General features: G+C 43.9%; 1 protein-coding gene across 2 annotated transcripts in view; it reads left to right on the top strand.

The window, feature by feature from the left end:
• The window catches only part of TRIM44 (tripartite motif containing 44), a 171,877-nt gene that overhangs the window by 13,771 nt on the left and 140,376 nt on the right, over window positions 1-17,730 (top strand). For both annotated transcript variants that reach the window (XM_027837657.1, XM_027837658.1), the window contains exon 2: window positions 9,668-9,745. In XM_027837657.1, coding sequence (XP_027693458.1) covers window positions 9,668-9,745 — 78 coding nt within the window. The remainder of the gene's footprint in view (window positions 1-9,667; window positions 9,746-17,730) is intronic.

The raw sequence follows: 17,730 nt of genomic DNA, 5'->3' as shown, positions 1-17,730 counted from the left end.
TAGGTTAAGGACTCCTGCTCTCCAGGCCTTCTCCTGGGTTAGATTTCAGAAAAGTCTGCGGATACTGGCTTTCTTGGAGCTAAGATCTTATCATCCCACTTCCCCTCTGCTCCCGGCTGACTTCTGGTGAGTAGGCAGACAAGTGAAATATTGAGCACGCCCAGGAACTGACTCTCCCAAGGATGTCACTGCTTCACATTTCTGTGTCCTGCTGGTGCAATATAGGCTAGCTAACCAAAACACTGCTGGTGGGGCTAATTTTAGGCCCACCAGCTTTGCTGGTTGTCCTCCGGGTGATATTCTGTTTCTCAGCAGCAGGGTAAGGAGGAGGGAGATGAGGGAGAAGGAGAGTGGAGGTTCCTGCCCTTCATTTTTTAGTGAGGATTTTGCTGGTATGCTTTTAAAGCAAGCAGATAATCCCAGGTGAGGTTAGACACCCTCAACCCAAGTCTCTCTTGCTCCTCCTCCTGCCTGAAGCATGTAGTAAGGGTTTGCATTTTTGGAAGAAGTCAGGTAGCCCAGTGGTGAGAGCGGCTGGATTAGGAGGGAGTCTGCAGACATAGGAGCTGATCTGGCTCTTCTAAAAACTATAGAGTATGACCTTGGATAAAATGGCTTAATCTCCCCAGGCCTCAGTTTCCTAATCTGTAAAATGAGGATTTATGAGAAAATTTTTGGCCACTGTGTGCCATTGGGAAAGTCACTTCCTTCTCTGGGCTTCAGTTTCCCCAACTGTAAACTAAGATAACCTTCAAGAGCCTTTATAGCTCTAAACTTATGCTTCTATGACCAGGCGGGCCTTTTTTCAGTTCCTTGAATACCACATGTCATCTTCCATTTCTGTCCTTTCGTATATCCCATGTTTGGGATGCTCTACCCCCTCATTTCTGCCTCTTGTTTCCCTTGGCATCCTTAAACAGTTCAAATCCCATCTCCTCCAGGAGGCTTTTCCCCATCTTCCTCATAGCCTGATGCCTTCCACCATGAGATTGCTGCCCCACTAGCTGGTCTGTACCTGGTCCTTTACAGGTGGTCTCCCCCATTAGAATTTGAGCTCCTTGAGAGCAAGGACCGTTCTTCCCTGTCTGCGTAACATCATCTCTTAACATTGGATCTCGTGCGTAGTAGGTGCTTACTTGCTGATTTAACTTGAATCTACCAGTTTAATGTTAGTGTATGAAAGGCAAGGTCAGGTCTCCTCTTGATAAAGATACCAGAGGTCCTAGGAGTCTTCGCCACCAACCCCAATTGGATAGCCAATTGTTTTTTGGAAGGCAGGGTGGTGTGTTAGAAAGAACTTGGGAGTCAGGGGAGCTGAGTTTTGATCCCAGGTCTGCTACTTACTCCCTGTGTGACTCTGGACAACTTATTTCCACCTCTCTGGGCCTCAGTTTCCTCTTTTGTAAAATGAAGAGATTGGATTAGATGACTTCTAAAGGTCTCTTCCAGCTCCAGGTCTATGATCCTTATGACCAGACTGGGAGAATCTATGAGAAAAGCAGATTTTCTGACCCTTGGCTATGATCTGTGAGTGTGGAGTAAAGGGAGTTGGTTTTTGCTGTTTGGGGTGTGTCCTGCTTTCCAGCACTCAGCTGGGCTTTCTTATTCCAGTTTCACTACTAGGTCTTTCTGACTTTTAAGCATGTACCTGCAGGTATTTAATAAATGCTGTTTCAGGCAGAAACATAGCATAAGACTGGTTTCACCCTACTCAGTACCGTCTTCCCCCCTCATAAAAAAGTATGCAAAATATTTTGATTACTGTTTCTCAGGACATATAGATCAACACCAGCAGATTGACCGCTCAGCAACGGATTTATTTTTCCAGATCAGCAACTCCTATTTAGGGCAGGAGTTTTTAACCTAGAGACCCCCAGAAGGGTCCATAGATGGATTTCAGAGGGGGCTGTGAACTTGGATGGGGAAAAAACCTTCACATTTTTTTTCACCAACCTTTGGTTTCCTTCATAATCTTTTACTTTATGGGGACAGGAGGAAAGAAGAGGAGAGGAGAGAGAGCTATTCCAACTATAAGATATACTGATAAATATGAATTGACATGGTGGATAAAGGATGCTGGTAATTACTATATGCCCTGACTGTCTTCCTGCTTCTCTGTCCCAGTTGCTTGGTTCTAGCCATGCATTGGGTAGGTGGGAGGTGGGGAGAGAGGGGACAGAGAAGCCCTGCCCAGAGCTAGAGGCTGTTCATGTGACCTAGTATGGTGAAAACGTACTACTATGGGTTTTTTTTTTGTCTAGATCTTTAATGTCAGTTTTATCTAAGGTTTCCTCCAGGGAAAAGGTCTCAGTTTCACCAGAGTATCATTTGACCACCGGCTAGTTGTATTATCATACACAAATCAGTGTATTTTTCTGAGACTTGAGTTTCCTCTTCTATAAAATGGGAATAATAAGATTTGCTCTGCCTAGCTCATTATAATGTTTAATGAAGATTCAATTCAGTATAGATTTATTGAGCACAAGCTCTATGCTATGCACAATCCCTGGGGAAAGAGCAGAAGAGCCCTTTACAGCCTCTGTCTTTAGTGGGGCTTTTGATCTAGTTGTTAATCCAGTGAGACAGATCCGAAAGCCCTTTGAAGATCATGGACAACCCTCCCAACGAATCATAGACAACAGTGCCGTTTAGGGGAGCACCCACAGCCTGAGAGCTGAGTCACACACAGAGGGATGTCTGTCAATTCAACATGAGCCCCTCTTTACACCACATTCCATGGGGGAGGACAAGGAGAATAAACAAAATCTGTCCATCAGCAGCTTCCGAGTTTTTGGAATGCTCCCCATGTCTATGTTTCTCGACTAATTTGTTCTATTTGTCCCAAGCACCAGCAGAGTTGCTGTTAAACCATCTTCAGGAACCAAGTTATGAGGACCATGGCTTTTCCCTGTGTGTATGTATTCTCCATGGAACTCAACTATGGGACTCAGTTACCTCATCTGTACAACGAGGGGTTGGATTACTGGCTTCTGAGGTCCCTCCCAGCTCTAAGCTAATGATTCTCTGATCCAATGAACACCAACATTTCCATAGGATCAAAATGACAGCTGGCCTAAGGGGCATTGAGGAAGTTCGTGGTTGGTATGGTGACTTGAACACAAAAGGGGGCATTGAAGAGTTCCTCCAGCATATGATAGGGCCAGAAATGGAGGTGGGTCCAGAGAGAGACCTGATGTACTCTGATTGCATACTGAAGCATATTCTTTCATGTTCTTTACATTTCTTGCTTTTTATTTTTATTATTTTGCAACACGCCTAATATGGAAATGTGTTTTGCATGATTTCACATGTATAATCAATATATTGCTTGCCCTCTCAAGCGGTGGGGAAGGAGCAGGGAGAACTTAAAATATAATTAAAAATGAATGTTAAAAATAAATACTTTTTTAAAAAGAAAAGAAATGAGACAGAAGTGGGTTGGTCTAGCGGCAAGAATGAGAGGCGATACTAACATATTTCTACAGCTTTTAAGGTTTGAAAAGCATGTTCATCTCAAAAATCCTGTGAGATGAGGAGCTGAAATATTGTTATCCCTATTTTAAAGGTGAAGGAACTGAGATTCCAATGTCATACAGCAGGGCCAGGGTCTGAACCCATCGTGTCCTCTGACTCAGAGGTCAATGGTCATTCCACTACAGCATGAATTCTATATGGGATGGACCTGTGACACACTGTCCTTACCTGTGCAGGTCAGCATGTCTTCTGCAGCCTGTAATCTTAAAGGGTGGCCTAAAGCATGCTCGTCGAGGATCATGCAACCAATATGGGTCAGGAGGAGGACTTGAACCCAGACCTTCTTGGCTTCAGGTCCAGTACTTTATCCACCATCCCCTCCCACTTCCCTGCAGGACTGAGTTTTGATCTGTAGAAAGAGTCTAGACCCCTAGCACTTTGTATTTCTCTTGTGAAACTTATAGTCTTTCTTATACTATGTATAATAGAGTAATTTGACCTTTTCTCCCTCAGATAAATCCCCTGATCAGGACCAGGGAACCTTTTGTTAAAGGGATTTGTTCTGTAGAGTTTGATTCAGTCAAAGGGCTGCACTTGAAGGCCTAGAGGGTCACATGTGGCCTTGGGGTCACATGTGGCCTCGGGGTCACAGGTTTCCCACCCCTGCCTAGGTGTACTCCCTTAATTAGTTGGGCTTCTGATTGTAAACCCCAGTACAATATTTGAATGCATGATTGATTGAAAAAAAAAATACCACCTACTGCTGCCCTTTAAAAAGCATCTCATTTCTGGAAGGAGAAAAGAGTAATTAGAAGAGAAAAAAAACCTCCTCTTTTAGATTTAATCCTTTCTTAAATAAAAAATTAAGCTTTTATTACATCTGACCAGGTCTGCAATACTCTGTCCTGGTGCAATTCTGTCATGAACAAAAAGGTCTATTTCATTTTTAGCTGAGCTCCTAAGCTTTAGGCTTTTCTTATATTTTCATTGTTTACTCTCTTGGTCATTTTGTTCTGCATCAGTTCCTATGAATCTTCCCAGTTTTCTCTGAATCCCTCATTTCTTACTGTATAACAATAATACTACTTTGTGAAGTTTTTTGTTGTTGTTGTTGTTGTTTTTTGTTTTTTTAGCCATTCTGCAATTGATGGGTGCCCATTTGGTTTCCAGTTCTTTACTATAGATTGGCCCTCTATCTGTGAAATTTTAAAAAGATTCATTAAAAGACAGAAGATATGTCAAATGTGGAGTAAAGAAGACCTGAGTTCAAATCCCACCTCAGACACTGTGTGACCATGGGCAAATCACTTTGTCTCTGCCTCAGTTTTCTTCTTTGTAAAACAGAGATAATAATAGCACCTACCTCCTGGAGTTGTGAGCATCCAGTGAGGTCATGCCTGTACACGGTGAATTTTACAATCCTTAATGCCAGCTCCTTAAGGGCAAAATCTGTTTCATTTGTGCCTCGGTATCCCTAGCACCTTATGTCTTGCACACAGTAGGTGTTTAATAAGTGCTTATTGTATTTTAAGTAGATAGACAAAATGATGCTACAAAATTATAACAACCAAACTCGACTCCAAAGAAGAGATGTGAGAAAACACCTCCCCACTCCCACCCCCTCCTTTGTAATGGTGGAGGAGCAGGAGTGTGGAACACGACATATAATCTGGGACTTTTTTGAAATCTTGGTTAGTTTTGTAGGATTTTTTCCTCTCCCTTTCTTCTTATTATTATTTGTATTATGAGGGAGAGTTCTCCAGGAGGCAGCAGAGGGGAAAGACACATCAGAAGATGTAATTGATATAAAACCAAAAGGGAATCAAATTAAATTTGCTACTAATATTCCATGATTGATGGATGGAAGCCCTAGTTCCTTGTTTTTTGAGGATTCCAAACCCTGTGCCACTTTTCCTGGGAGTATATTTCCCTGGGAGTGATGGATGCTGATTCTGTGTGTGTGTGTGTGTGTGTGTGTGTGTGTGTGTGTGTGTTAATGCATGCCAGTTTCCTGGGAGGAGCTGAAAAGGTTAAGGGTCCCCTTATCTCTCAGTAGGAGCAGCATTTGCCAGGGACCCCCACCTTCTTACTGACACTCCCTCTGATTTTCATTCTCCTTTCTGGGGCTGGCCGTGTACAGCCTGGCACATTTTCACTCCAGAGCAAGGAGGGTGGGTGGGGGTGGGAATAATAACAATAATGATAATAATAATAATAGAGTGGCCTTTTGCTGTAGGGTTGAAACCATGCCCTAGCAGCTGGAATGTTGGGGGGTGGGGAGAGTGGAGAGAGCTTTCTAGGGACAAGTGACCTGGTTGCTCAGCCAATGGAAGGAGGACTGGAGGGGTGACATCATCAGCCAAGCTCATTGTCTGCTCCTCTCTGGGAATCGGGAGGGACCCTGTGTCTAGCGGCTTAACCCTTTCCTCATTGCCTGCAGGCTTAGATCATGCGAGGGGCTTCTACAAATGAGGCACCTGAGCCCCGCAGAGGTGAACTGGCTTATCCAAAGCTGACACTACAGTCCACCCAATTTCTGTCTCCCAGCTAATTGGAATAAGATAATGGATAATTATTATAATATATATTTATATAAAATATGCATGAAATTGAATTTAACAGAATGCAAGCACAAGTATCCCTAGCACTTAGCACTGTACCTGGCACACAGTAAGTGCTTAATAAATGCTTGGTACCCATATTTTTTAGACTACATCTTATTCGCCAACTAGCATTTATTATGTGCCTACTGTATGCCTGGCACCAAGCGTTCAAAGACAGAAGGCATGGGAGTGCAGTGAAAAGAGCACTGGCATATGGAATCCAGGAGACCCTGGTTCAAATCTTGGCCTCTGATGCTTATTACTTGTGTGACGTTGGTCAGGCTCCTTAACCTCCCTGGGCCTCATCTGTAAAATGAGGGGGTCGGACTAGATGGCTTTTGAGGGTCTTTCTAGCTCCAGTGCTGTGATCCTGTCACGAAATCAAACAGTTCCTGCCCTCAAGGAGCTTACATTCATGTCATGTACATGTACAAGAATAGAAAAGGTAATTTTTAAGGCTGAGGCAGCCACAGTTGGGGCAATCAGTCAGTAAGTCAATATGTATTTATTAAGTGCCTACTATGTGCCAGCCTCTGCCAATAAGCATTTATTAAGTGCCCACTATGTGCCAGCCACTGTCCATAAGCATTCATTAAGTACCTACTATGCGCCAGTCACTATTCATGAGCATTTATTTTGCCTACTATATGCCAGGATCAAAAGGCAGCATGCTGAAGAGGTGATGTTGCTATAGTATTCCCAGGTTAATAGGATCATGTGGAGCTCAGATATCATTTAGTGTGAGAAATTAATTTTATATATAAAGAAACTGAAGGCCCACATACCTACATGTGGAGAGATCAATCTTTTGTTTTATGCATCACTTTTATTTCTAAATTTATGTATCCCTCCTGTGACAAATCTCACTGATTGGGAAGATCTCTCTAGCAATGCAGAAAGTTGCCCACAGCATTAAGAGTTAAGGGGTTTGTCCAGGGTCACACAGGACTTGAACTTAGGCCATCCTGGCTCTGAGACTATCTTATTTTGCTATTTGGCCTCCCCTCCCCCCCCAAAAAAAAAAGAAGGAAAGGAAGGAAGCAAGGAAGGAAAGAAAGAAGAAAGGAAAGAAGGAAGGAAAGAAAGAAAAAAGAAAGAAGGAAGGAAGGAAAAAATAAGGAAGAAAGGAGAAAGGGAGGGAGGGAAGAAGGGAGAGAGGAAGGAAGGAAGGTAAAAAGTAAGAAAGGAAAGAAAGAAAGAAAGAAAGAAAGAAAGAAAGAAAGAAAGAAAGAAAGAAAGAAAGAAAGAAAGAAAGAAGGAAGGAAGGTAAAAAGTAAGGAAGAAAAGAGAAAGGGAGGAGAGGGAGGAAGGAAGGAAGGAAGGAAGGAAGGAAGGAAGGAAGGAAGGAAGGAAGGAAGGAAGGAAGGAAGGAAGGAAGGAAGGAAGGAAGGAAGGAAGGAAGGAAGGAAGGAAGAGGATAAAGACATTGAGGTTCTTCGTTAAGCTGGCAAACCGCTGTCTTCTTGTAAATGCTTTTTGTTATGTAGAAAGGACAAAAATCGTGATCCAGGGTCCCAGTGGGCCTCTTTTCTGACTCTGGGGTTGAGATGGTTTTTCCAGTTATTAGTCCTAATTATGCCACAGCGGGCTTTGTTTGGCGGAACATCATTTGGCCTGTGGCATAACGCACCTGCTATGTTTGGACACAGAGAGGTTGTCCAGGTTTCCAATTCAGCAATCGAGGTAATGCTAGGTTGTCTTAGAGAGTTTTGGAAAGCACTGGCAAGTTATGTGACTTGTCCAGGGTCACAAGCCAGTATGTGTCAGGGTGGGGAATTGAACCCAGGTCTTCCTAGATCTGGGACTAGCTCTTTATCCATTAAGCTACACTGTCTCTAAGGAGAGCTGAATATGTCTGGATATACTAGCTAGGAATAATGTGTGTAGAGTGGTTCCCCAGCCTTGCAGAGCTTTATAAGTGGGAATCATCATTTCTTTAAATTTTACATAAGTAATTTTTAGATTTTGGTGGGATAGATGAAAGACATTATTATTTTTATTTTGCACAAGTAATTTTTAAACCCCGGTGGGATATCCAGGTGTAGTGATATAGCAGAAGCTGGAGATCAGTGACTGGAGCTTGGGGAAGAGATTAAGACTAGAAATATAAATTTGAGTGATTTGTAATAATAATAATGATGATGACGACAATAACTAGCATTTATAGAGAGCTTTAAGGTTTGCAAAATACTGTATGATACCTACCATGCTGTGTCACACATATAGGATCTCATTTGGTCTAAATAATGACCTTGTGAAGGAGGTGCTATTATTTTCCCCGTTTTACAGATGGGGAAACTGAGGTACAGAGCAGTTAGGTGACTTACCCAGAGTCACACACCTAGTAGGTGTCTATAGAGGTGATCACCAAAGCCTCAGGAGGGAAGGGAATCATCAAAGGGGAACATTTGGAAGGGAAGAGGAGACAAGGAAGGTAGAGGCTTCGGGGACACCTACCCTTATGGGACAATGGTGAACCAGCAAAGGAGGCTGAGAAGGAACCGGCAGATAGGCAGGGAGAAAGGGGCCAGAAGAATGGAGTTCCAGATATTTCATAAAAGTCAAGGAAGACGAAGGTTGAGAAAAGGTCATTGTTTGGATTTTGCAGTTTAATAGACACGTGTGGCCTTGAGAGAGAGAAGTTTCAGCAGAGCTCTGGGGTCAGAAACCAGAGCACAACCATCTTTCTCAGACAGAGTGGACCGTGGTGGGGTTTCTCATAGCATGATTTGGGGTGATAGCACAGGAGAGTGGGGGTGGGGTGGAAAGAAGAAATGAGCACGCTAGAAGGGCCTGGCATCTGGGGCCAGCCTGAGCCTGGAGGGCTCCTCCCCGGGCTGGAGACAGGGAAGGAATGACTCACAAACACCCCAGAAAGCACTAGTCAGGAGACACATGGTAGCCATGGCTTTGCCACCGAATGAGCTGTATGACCTCAGTTTGCACATCTGTATGGGGTAAACCAAGGGGTTCTGTGGTCAAAGGAGCTAGGTTCAAATCTGTCTCTGATGCTTACTACCTTTGTGACTGGCCTTCACTTCCCTGGGCCTCAGTTTCCTCATCTCTACAAAAGTGAGAGAGGGGAGGGATGACTAGATGACCTGAGAGGGAGTGTCCCCTTCACTCTAAATCTCTGACCCTTTGAGGATCCTCTCTGACCTACCTCCCGGTCCCCACCACCCCAAACCATCGCACCCTGAATTCATATCTCCTCAGAGATAAAGTCTTGGCGTGAGAGTGGTGCAGCATGCTCGAGATGAGCAAGTCAGAGCAGCGGCCCTCCTGCCCCCCCATTCCTGCCTCAGGCCTCTTGCTTGGGCCTCCACTCTTCAGCCCAGAGATGCTGGCAGCCCACGAGCCCGCCTGTCCTAGCACATCTGCTTTTATTCCAGCAGATATCCCAAGTCACTGGGCAATGTCTATTCTGGGGGAGAGGAGGGAGAAGGGTGGAACTGCCAGCCTGGCCACGTGGGGCTCATGGCTATCTAAGAAGATGAGAAACATTCTTCTCTTTCCTCGTTGGCCCTCGCTCAACAGAGCAGCCAAGGGGGGCTGCCCAGTGACCCCTCCCACCTTCTTTTCTCTTCTAGAACAGAGAACCAGTGGATCTGAAGGTGGCCATGCTGGAGATGGTGGAGAGGCTAAAATTCAAGTGTGGGGACCCCAGAGTGAGTATTGTTTTGGGGCATCCATTGGGGGCTGGAACACTGGGGAGCCTTTCATTGTCCTTGAGCCAAGTACAGGCTATTGCTAATGACAACCATCTGAACGTTGCATTAAGATCTAATTAAGCCTGCCTGTCAGAACCAGAGCAGGGCCTCTATTATGCCTAGAGATAAAGTCACTTATCTTCTCCCCGGTTTCCATTTACTACTTCCAATACATAATCATTCATTGTTGTCCCTAAACTATAGACAGGAGTTTTTTTAATTCCCTTCTGCTGTGCCTTTGAAACTGATGTCTTCAATGACCATTCAATTCATCAAAAAAAAAAAATATATATATATATATACACACACAGATATATACATGTATACACATGTGCATATGCACATAAATATTGTGTACCCATACAAGTGTGTATATCTGCACTGCACACAAATATATATGCACATGTGTATACAATGCAAATATATCCATTCACATGTGTATGTGTATTTTCCTGAATTTAATGATTGTTGAAGATATAAGTATGTACATATAAAATATAATATATGCACGCACACACAAATATACAGACATTGTGTTTTATGTGTATGCATAGATCTATACATATATGTGAGTCTATAGTTATGTGTGCACATATACATAAACACCTGTGTGTTTGTGTGTATACAGCATATATGTATGTGCACACAAATATATGTGTACATATGTGTGCATGTACATGTGTGCATATTGTTGAATTTAATGGCCGTTGAAGACATCATGTATATATATAAATATAAACACAAACAGATCTACACGTGTGTATGTAAACATATATGTGTGTACATATAGCTACATATATAGCATGTACAAAATACACGTGTTTGTGTATATACATATTGCATTGTATACATATATTGAGATTAAATTAGAGATTACACACATACACACACATACACACACACACACACACACACACACATACACACGACATGAATCAGCCTAATGTCTCAGGCTAGTCAGGAATCCAGTCTCATCCAGTTGGTGCCCACCGGGAGAAGCTTTCTCTATTTACAAGGAACCAGCTGCCTCCAAGAATGCTTTTGTCCTCATGACCCAGAGTCTGGCGAGGGGGACATGTTAAGCTTCTGGGCTTTTTTCTGCCAGATGTTGGGGGCTGGAGGTTTGACATTCTGGGGCAGATCACGGAGCAGCACAGGCTGTGGGGATTATGAGTAACCCACCCCTTTTCTGACCCAGACATTTAGTAGGGCCCTGGCAGGTGTTGGTGCCAGCTGGCTGTGCTGGGGAGCTGGTGTCTCAGAATTATAGAGAGAAAGGAACCTGGATTTGGGTGGGGGGGTTCAGGTAAGAACCAAGAATTCAGCTCCATTCTACCAAATGATTGGGTTCGATATAAATCGACTCAATTCAATTCACTCTGATCCAACAAGTCTTTATTAAACTTTTTCCACTCAATGTAAGCTCATCGAGGGCAGGGACTGTCTTTCTATTTCCTCTGCTTCGCACAGTGCCTGGCACATAGTAGGTCCTTAATAAATGCATTGATTGATTCTATGGTAGGCATACAAAGACAAGGTGAAAAAAGTAGCCCCTGCCCAGGAGGAGCTTATCTCTTACTGAGGCTCCACAGTATTTGGGTGGATAAATAAATACATGCAGTATGATTTGAGAGGAGAGAGAGCACCGTCAATGAAGGGGGTGTGGGTAGAGAGTGTTGCCTCCTCTTTCTGTTTAGAAGGAGCTGGCTGCCTCCACGAGTGATTAGGGAGACAGGTTGGGTGATAAGCCTGGAAGTCATTTTATTATTTATGTGTTTTTATTATTTTTATCTCCACCCAGGTGTCAAAATAGTGCAGTGGATACAGCATTGGATCTGGAGTCAGGAAGACCTGAGTTCAAATGTAGCCTCAGACATTTATTAACTGTGTGATCCTGGGCAAGTCACTGAACTGCTGTCTGCCTCAGTTTCCTCATCTGTAAAATGGGAATAATAATAATAGCACCTATCTCCCAGAGTTGTTGTGAGGATCAAACAAGATAGTATTTGTAAACTGCTTTGTGAACCTTAAATCTCTATATAAGTGTTAACTACTGAGGCAAGGAAGGGAGAGAGGGAGTGAATAGCATATAAACACATGTATTCTCTTTCCCCCTACCCTCACTCCCTACTAATTAGGTGAAGGCTCTGATATCACCAAGATTCCTACAAAGTGGCCACAGACACTAATGATGATAATAATAACTCCCATCCATAGCATGATTCAAGATTAGAAATTATTTTCCTCCAACCAGCCTTTCCAGGTGGGTCTTATTTTCTCTGTGTTTTACACACAAGGAAATGGAAGCTTTCCCCCCAGAGTTTCTCAGTAGGTCAGGATTTGAACCAGGGTCTTCTAAGGCTTCCATTATGCCACCCTACACTGCCTTGAGTTAACTGAAGGAGGATTCCCAAGAGTGTTTCAAAGGTCCGTGGGCCAAGCATTGATTGCTTAGTCTCAGCCACGCTCACACATCCTAATCACCATCACTGGCATTGTCCTGGAAAACAAAACCCAATAATAGTCATCATAAGTCACATTTCTATTGCTCTTTCTAGTTATGCTTGCTTTCCTTACATGATTTCATTTAATCCTCTCCGCCACCCTCACAGGTCAATAATAATCATTATAGCTCACGTTTATACACCAGGTTACAATTTATAAAGAGGGCTCTCCCTGTCACTGCCTTGTTTGGTAGGTAGTACAAGGGTTTATATCTCTATTTTCTGGATGAGGAAACCAAGGCCCAGAGAGGTCAAGACACTTACCCAAGGTCACACAACTTGTAAGTGGGACTTGAACCTAACACTTAGCACAAGTGCCTGGTACATAGTAGGCACTTAATGAAAGCTTGTTGACTGACTGATTGAACCCAGGTTTTTCCTGACTTTAAGTCCTATGCTCCAGCTAGCGCACTATGATTGCTTCCCCTGAAAACAAAATAGGTACCAGCCAATCTAACCCAACAAGCATTTATTAAGCTTCTCAATTTATTATTTATTCTCAATTTATTAACCTTCTCAAAATCACATTATGAAACGCATCACACAAAAATGTATCAGATTACAAAGAAAAGTACAGACAGTAATAACTCAGATACTTAGGGTACTTTCAGATTGACTAAGGGGTCTCCCTCCTGCAACAATCCTTTGTGGCAATTTTTTAAGCCCATTTCCCAGATGAGAAGCTAAAGCTCATAGGAAGGGAGATAACCTCCAAGGTCCCACGGCTAGTATGTAGTTGATCTGGGGTGGGAGCCCTGTCTCTGGACCTTCAAGTCCAGGGTCTTTCTCCCATTCTGGCTGGTGTCAGGGCTGTTAGGTATAGAAGGTGGGACTCAGGTCCCATGCCCGAGGCACCTCCCTGTTTCCTCTGTTCTCTCACACCCATTTCTGCTGTCGGTGGCTGGGGAACACGCATGCTGTCTGCATTTTTATTTTTAAGACCCTTAATTGCGGGGGTAGTGTCCTAGGCTCTGCACACCTGGTTGGTGGCATGTTGGGAAGGAGGTGTGAAGATGGGGTATTTTAAATCTGTCCTTCCTGCAGCAAAGACAACTCGAGGTGGTCTGGTTTCCTGAGAATGAATCAGCCTTCCTCCCAGGAGGCTGCGGTTTCCTATTTGTCCTACAGCTTGACAAGGCTCAGCAAGGCATAGAAGAAAGATCCCTGGACTGGCAGGCAGTGCATGAGGGGCTGAGACAGCCCCAGAGGCCTGGCCTCCCTGGAGCGAGTCACTGGCTCCCTCTCTGGGGTCTGCTCCTGTGTAAAGTGCCTTTATCTACAGAATACCAGCTCCCTGGGACTAAGGATTGTTTCATTCCTCATACCCAGGACCAATCAAAGTGCCTGGCACACAGTAGGTGCTTAATAAGTGCTTGATAGTTGGGCAAGACAGACCAGACGATCTCTAACATCTCTGCCACCCTCTATTTCTGTGCTTCCTTCTCCCTTTAAATACATTTGTCTAAAAGGGCAGAGTCTTCATTTTTCGGTATCAAGTCATTTTTTCACGCAGCTGACTTATCCAGAGGTAGCCATAGAGTCACGGAGGAATGAACTCTTTGCTGTCCCCCATTGGCTTCTCCTGAAACCCCCTGAACCATCACCAGACTTGATTAGTGCAGACACTTGGGTCCCACTGGGAACCCACTTCACTTTTACCTCGAAGCTAAGCAGACAGGAGATGCAAATGACTCATTTTTGCCTAATACATTTTTTAGACCCAGTCTAGATGGTTTTGCTTGCCTTATTTGGATTTTTTTTCCTACAAGAGGTCCAGAGAACCAGTTAGGAGAGGCAGGTATGTCTCAGCTTTAAGAAAACGGAATTCTTAAAAATGCAGGAAAATAGGGCAGGGGGAGGGAGTGGAGAGGGAACCTGGGGATCTGGGGTGGGGTGGGCTTTTTTATACCAAAGAATCCTTAGCTTTGATTAACAAAAAAAAAAAAAAAAAGAGCAGAGTCCCTTGGGAATTATAGATTTAGAGGTGGAGGAATTCTTAGAGGCCATTGGGTCCAACTCCTTCATTTTACAGGTGAGGAAACTGAGACCCAGAGAAATGACTCGTCCCGGGTCACACTACTACTAAATGTCAGAGGCAAGATTTGAACCCAGACCTTCCCAATTCCCAAGTCCAGCACGCTTACGTTCATTTAAATAGAGAACCCCTCGAGCCTATATGTTACAAATGATAAAATTATCTCTGCATCCCCAGCGCTTTTTCTACATAAAATTTTCTGTGTAACTTTTCAGGAACATCTTCGGTGTGGTCCTAGTCAGAGGGCTAGGGTTTGACCTTGAAAGATTCTTCCTCTGGCCTCAGTTGCCACATCCCTAAAAGTGGGTAAGACAGTCTCCAAAGTCACTTCATGTGCTGATTTTCTATGGAAAGAGACCTTGGTCCTGTAACTTGGGACAGTAGATGCAGACCTAGAAGGGACTTTGGAGGTTGTCCATCTGCCGCCCCCTCTCAGTCACACCTTATTTTACAGATGAAGAAATTAGGCCTAGATAAGTTGACTTACCCAAGGTCATATAGGCTGTAAGTGAAAAATTCAGGATTCAAATCCAGGACCTCTAAGTCTAAGCCCACTCCAAGCTCATATTATGGTACTATTCTTGGTGCCTCTGGTTCTCCTACTTATTACATGTGAGACCTTGGGTGAGTCACTAAATCGTCTTTAGCCTCAGTTTCTCCAACTGGAAAACAAGTATAATAATGTTTGTACTGCCTGCTTTAGAGGACCTTAGGGAGATAAGTGTCCTATAAGCCATAATGCTGGGCTGAATGATTTCCAAGGACCCTTCCAGATATAAGCTCCCATGATTAGTCAACTATGTGTTACAGGGGAAATAGAATATACTGGCTCTGGAGTCTGAGATCTTGGGTTCAAATTTTGCCTTGGTTCTCTCCTACCTGGCTAACCTTGGGACACCAGCCATTGATCAGCACTGAGTAAGCATTTTAAAGTTTGTAAAGTGCTTCACATATGTTCTTATTTCATGTACAGAGAAGGGCAGAAGGCTGTCCCTGGTTCTGGATGGAAACACCTCTGTACAAACCAGCTATCTACTGGATCAGTGGGAGAGAATGAATCCCCAGAGGCAAGGATTGGGAAAGGCTTCCAGTAGAAGGTGGAGATGAGGAGGGGGAGCATTCCAGGCCTGAGGACAGACTAGGAAGAGGCCTGCAGTTAGGAGATGGAGCCTCTGGTTGGAGGCCAGTGTTTCTGGATGGTAGTGTGGGTGGAGGGGCATAAGATGTAAAGAAGTCTGGAAAGGTAGCAAGGGGCCAGGTTAGGAACGGCTGTGAATACCAATAAGGAGCTTCTATTCTCATGGGGAAGGTGGAGTTGGAGTCAGTAGGACCTGCAGCTCTTGCCAGTTATTGGCTCTGTAACTTTGGTCACTCATCTGCCCTCAACCTCAGTTCCCACATCTGTGAAATGGGCTTGCATTAAGCAGCCTTGCAGGCTCCTTGTCGCTCCAGATTTAGGATATTTTGATAGATTTGATGGAGAACTAGAATCAGGTCTTTCTCCCTGCCTGCCGAACAGGTTACTGGTTTGATTGGACAAGTCAGTCCACAAACATTTAAGTGTACTAAGTGCAAAGGAGACCAAAAACAGGCCCTGCCCTCAAGGAGCTTACATTGTAAAGGGAGGGTCAAGAGCTATGAATCAAAGATATAGACCAAGTAAATGGAAGGTCATTTGAAAGGAGAAGCTGGGAGGACCAAGAAAGGCTTCCTTGAGTAAAATGGGATTAAACCAAACGAGGAAAGAAGCCAAGAAAGCGATGAGAAGTAAGCATGGGTTCCTTCCCCCACAATGAACCTCACTTTTCTTTATCTGTATAATGGGAATCATAATTTCTGAATTATCCTAGGGCTGTTGCTACATTATCTCTAAAGCCCAATATAAAAAGACCCGACCCGACGATTATTCAGGACAATGATAGTAAGAATGATAAATGAAGGCTGTGCTGGGGAACCCAGGCCTGTCTAAAGTCATCGTTTCTTTCTCTCGATTCCCAACCCCCATGGGGGGAGGGGGAGTGAGGGAGGGATGGGGATGGTTGTAGCAGAGTGCTAAACAAAAGTACTGCCTAGCAACGTGAAATGAGTTCAATGGAACTCTGAGTTTCCTCTCATTACTTATTTTATTATTTTTATTTAGCATTTATATAACATTTTATGATTGCAAAAGAGCATTACAATTACTTTTAATAGCTAATCTTTGAGGCATGGAACAGAGCCCGGGTCCCTTGCTCTCACTCAGTGCTAATCAGTCTCTTTTGTCAACTTCTAGATTTTGAATTCACAAATTGGGGGGGATGATTATAAGCAAAACCTTATTTGAATCCCCATTGTCAGCATCCTGTTGTTTATTCAGCAATGAGCTGTAGCCCCCTTTGGGTAACATGGAACCTGGACCTCCTGGTAAAAGGAAAGCAGAGACTTGAGATTTTTCTCCTTCAGGACCAAGAGAAATTGATCTTACAGGCTGTTGATGAATCAACTCAGCACTGCCTAGAACTAGAAACCTTGGATGGGTCAAGAAAATAGTCAGTTTTGGAGCTGTCATTATATCAGAGAAATATGCTGGTCCTTTGCTTGTATACCTGGTTCCCTAGGGATTCCAAATCCAAGTATGCCTAGCAGTGAATATCTAACCAAGCCTCATGGGAAGAGAGCACCAAAATGAGAAACTGAGTCAGAACTAGCCATAGGCTGGGTACTGCCCAGAGTCTCCAAGATGATTTCTGTTCCTTGAGATCATTCTGGTGGGGAACGAGGGAGGAGTGAATATTGTTTTTTCCCTCGCTCTCTCCAGCTCAGAAAATCCATTTCAGACAGCAAGAGACCCTGAGGACCTATCTACCACCCACTTAAATGGTCATTGAACCCAATAAGTTGTGCCTGCCTCCCCCTTAACGGCAAAAGCAGATTCTCTCAACAGAAGGTTTGGGGGGTGAGGTGGGTGAGTTTGCTTTGTTTTTGAAGTAGGCAGAAAGTGGGTCTGGTCACCCATATTTAGGACCATTGAGTCACTGGCAGAGCTAGAAGGGACCTCAGAATCCATCTGCCACAACCTCCTCATATTACAGATGGGCAAATCGACCCAGAAAGGGGAAGCAATTTGCTTGATATCCCACAGGTACTTAGCGGTAGAGTTGGGATTTGAACCTGGTTCCTTGACTCCAAACTTGGAGAACCTCCCATTTCCCTGCTGCCTTAATGCAAAATCAATCAATCAACCATAATATATTGACTGCCTAGTATTCGCCAGGTACTGGGGAGACAAGGACCAGAATGGGACAATTCTATCTTCCCTTACAACATGGAGCCCACTGACAGGACAGGCATTGGGTCATTTTCCAAACCTGGTAACACACACACACACACACACACACACACACACACACACACACACACACACA

The sequence above is a fragment of the Vombatus ursinus genome, unplaced genomic scaffold, assembly GCF_900497805.2.
Source record: "Vombatus ursinus unplaced genomic scaffold, bare-nosed wombat genome assembly UNPS02014822.1, whole genome shotgun sequence".
Lineage (NCBI taxonomy): Eukaryota > Metazoa > Chordata > Mammalia > Diprotodontia > Vombatidae > Vombatus > Vombatus ursinus.
This window is presented reverse-complemented; position numbering and strand designations above follow the sequence as displayed.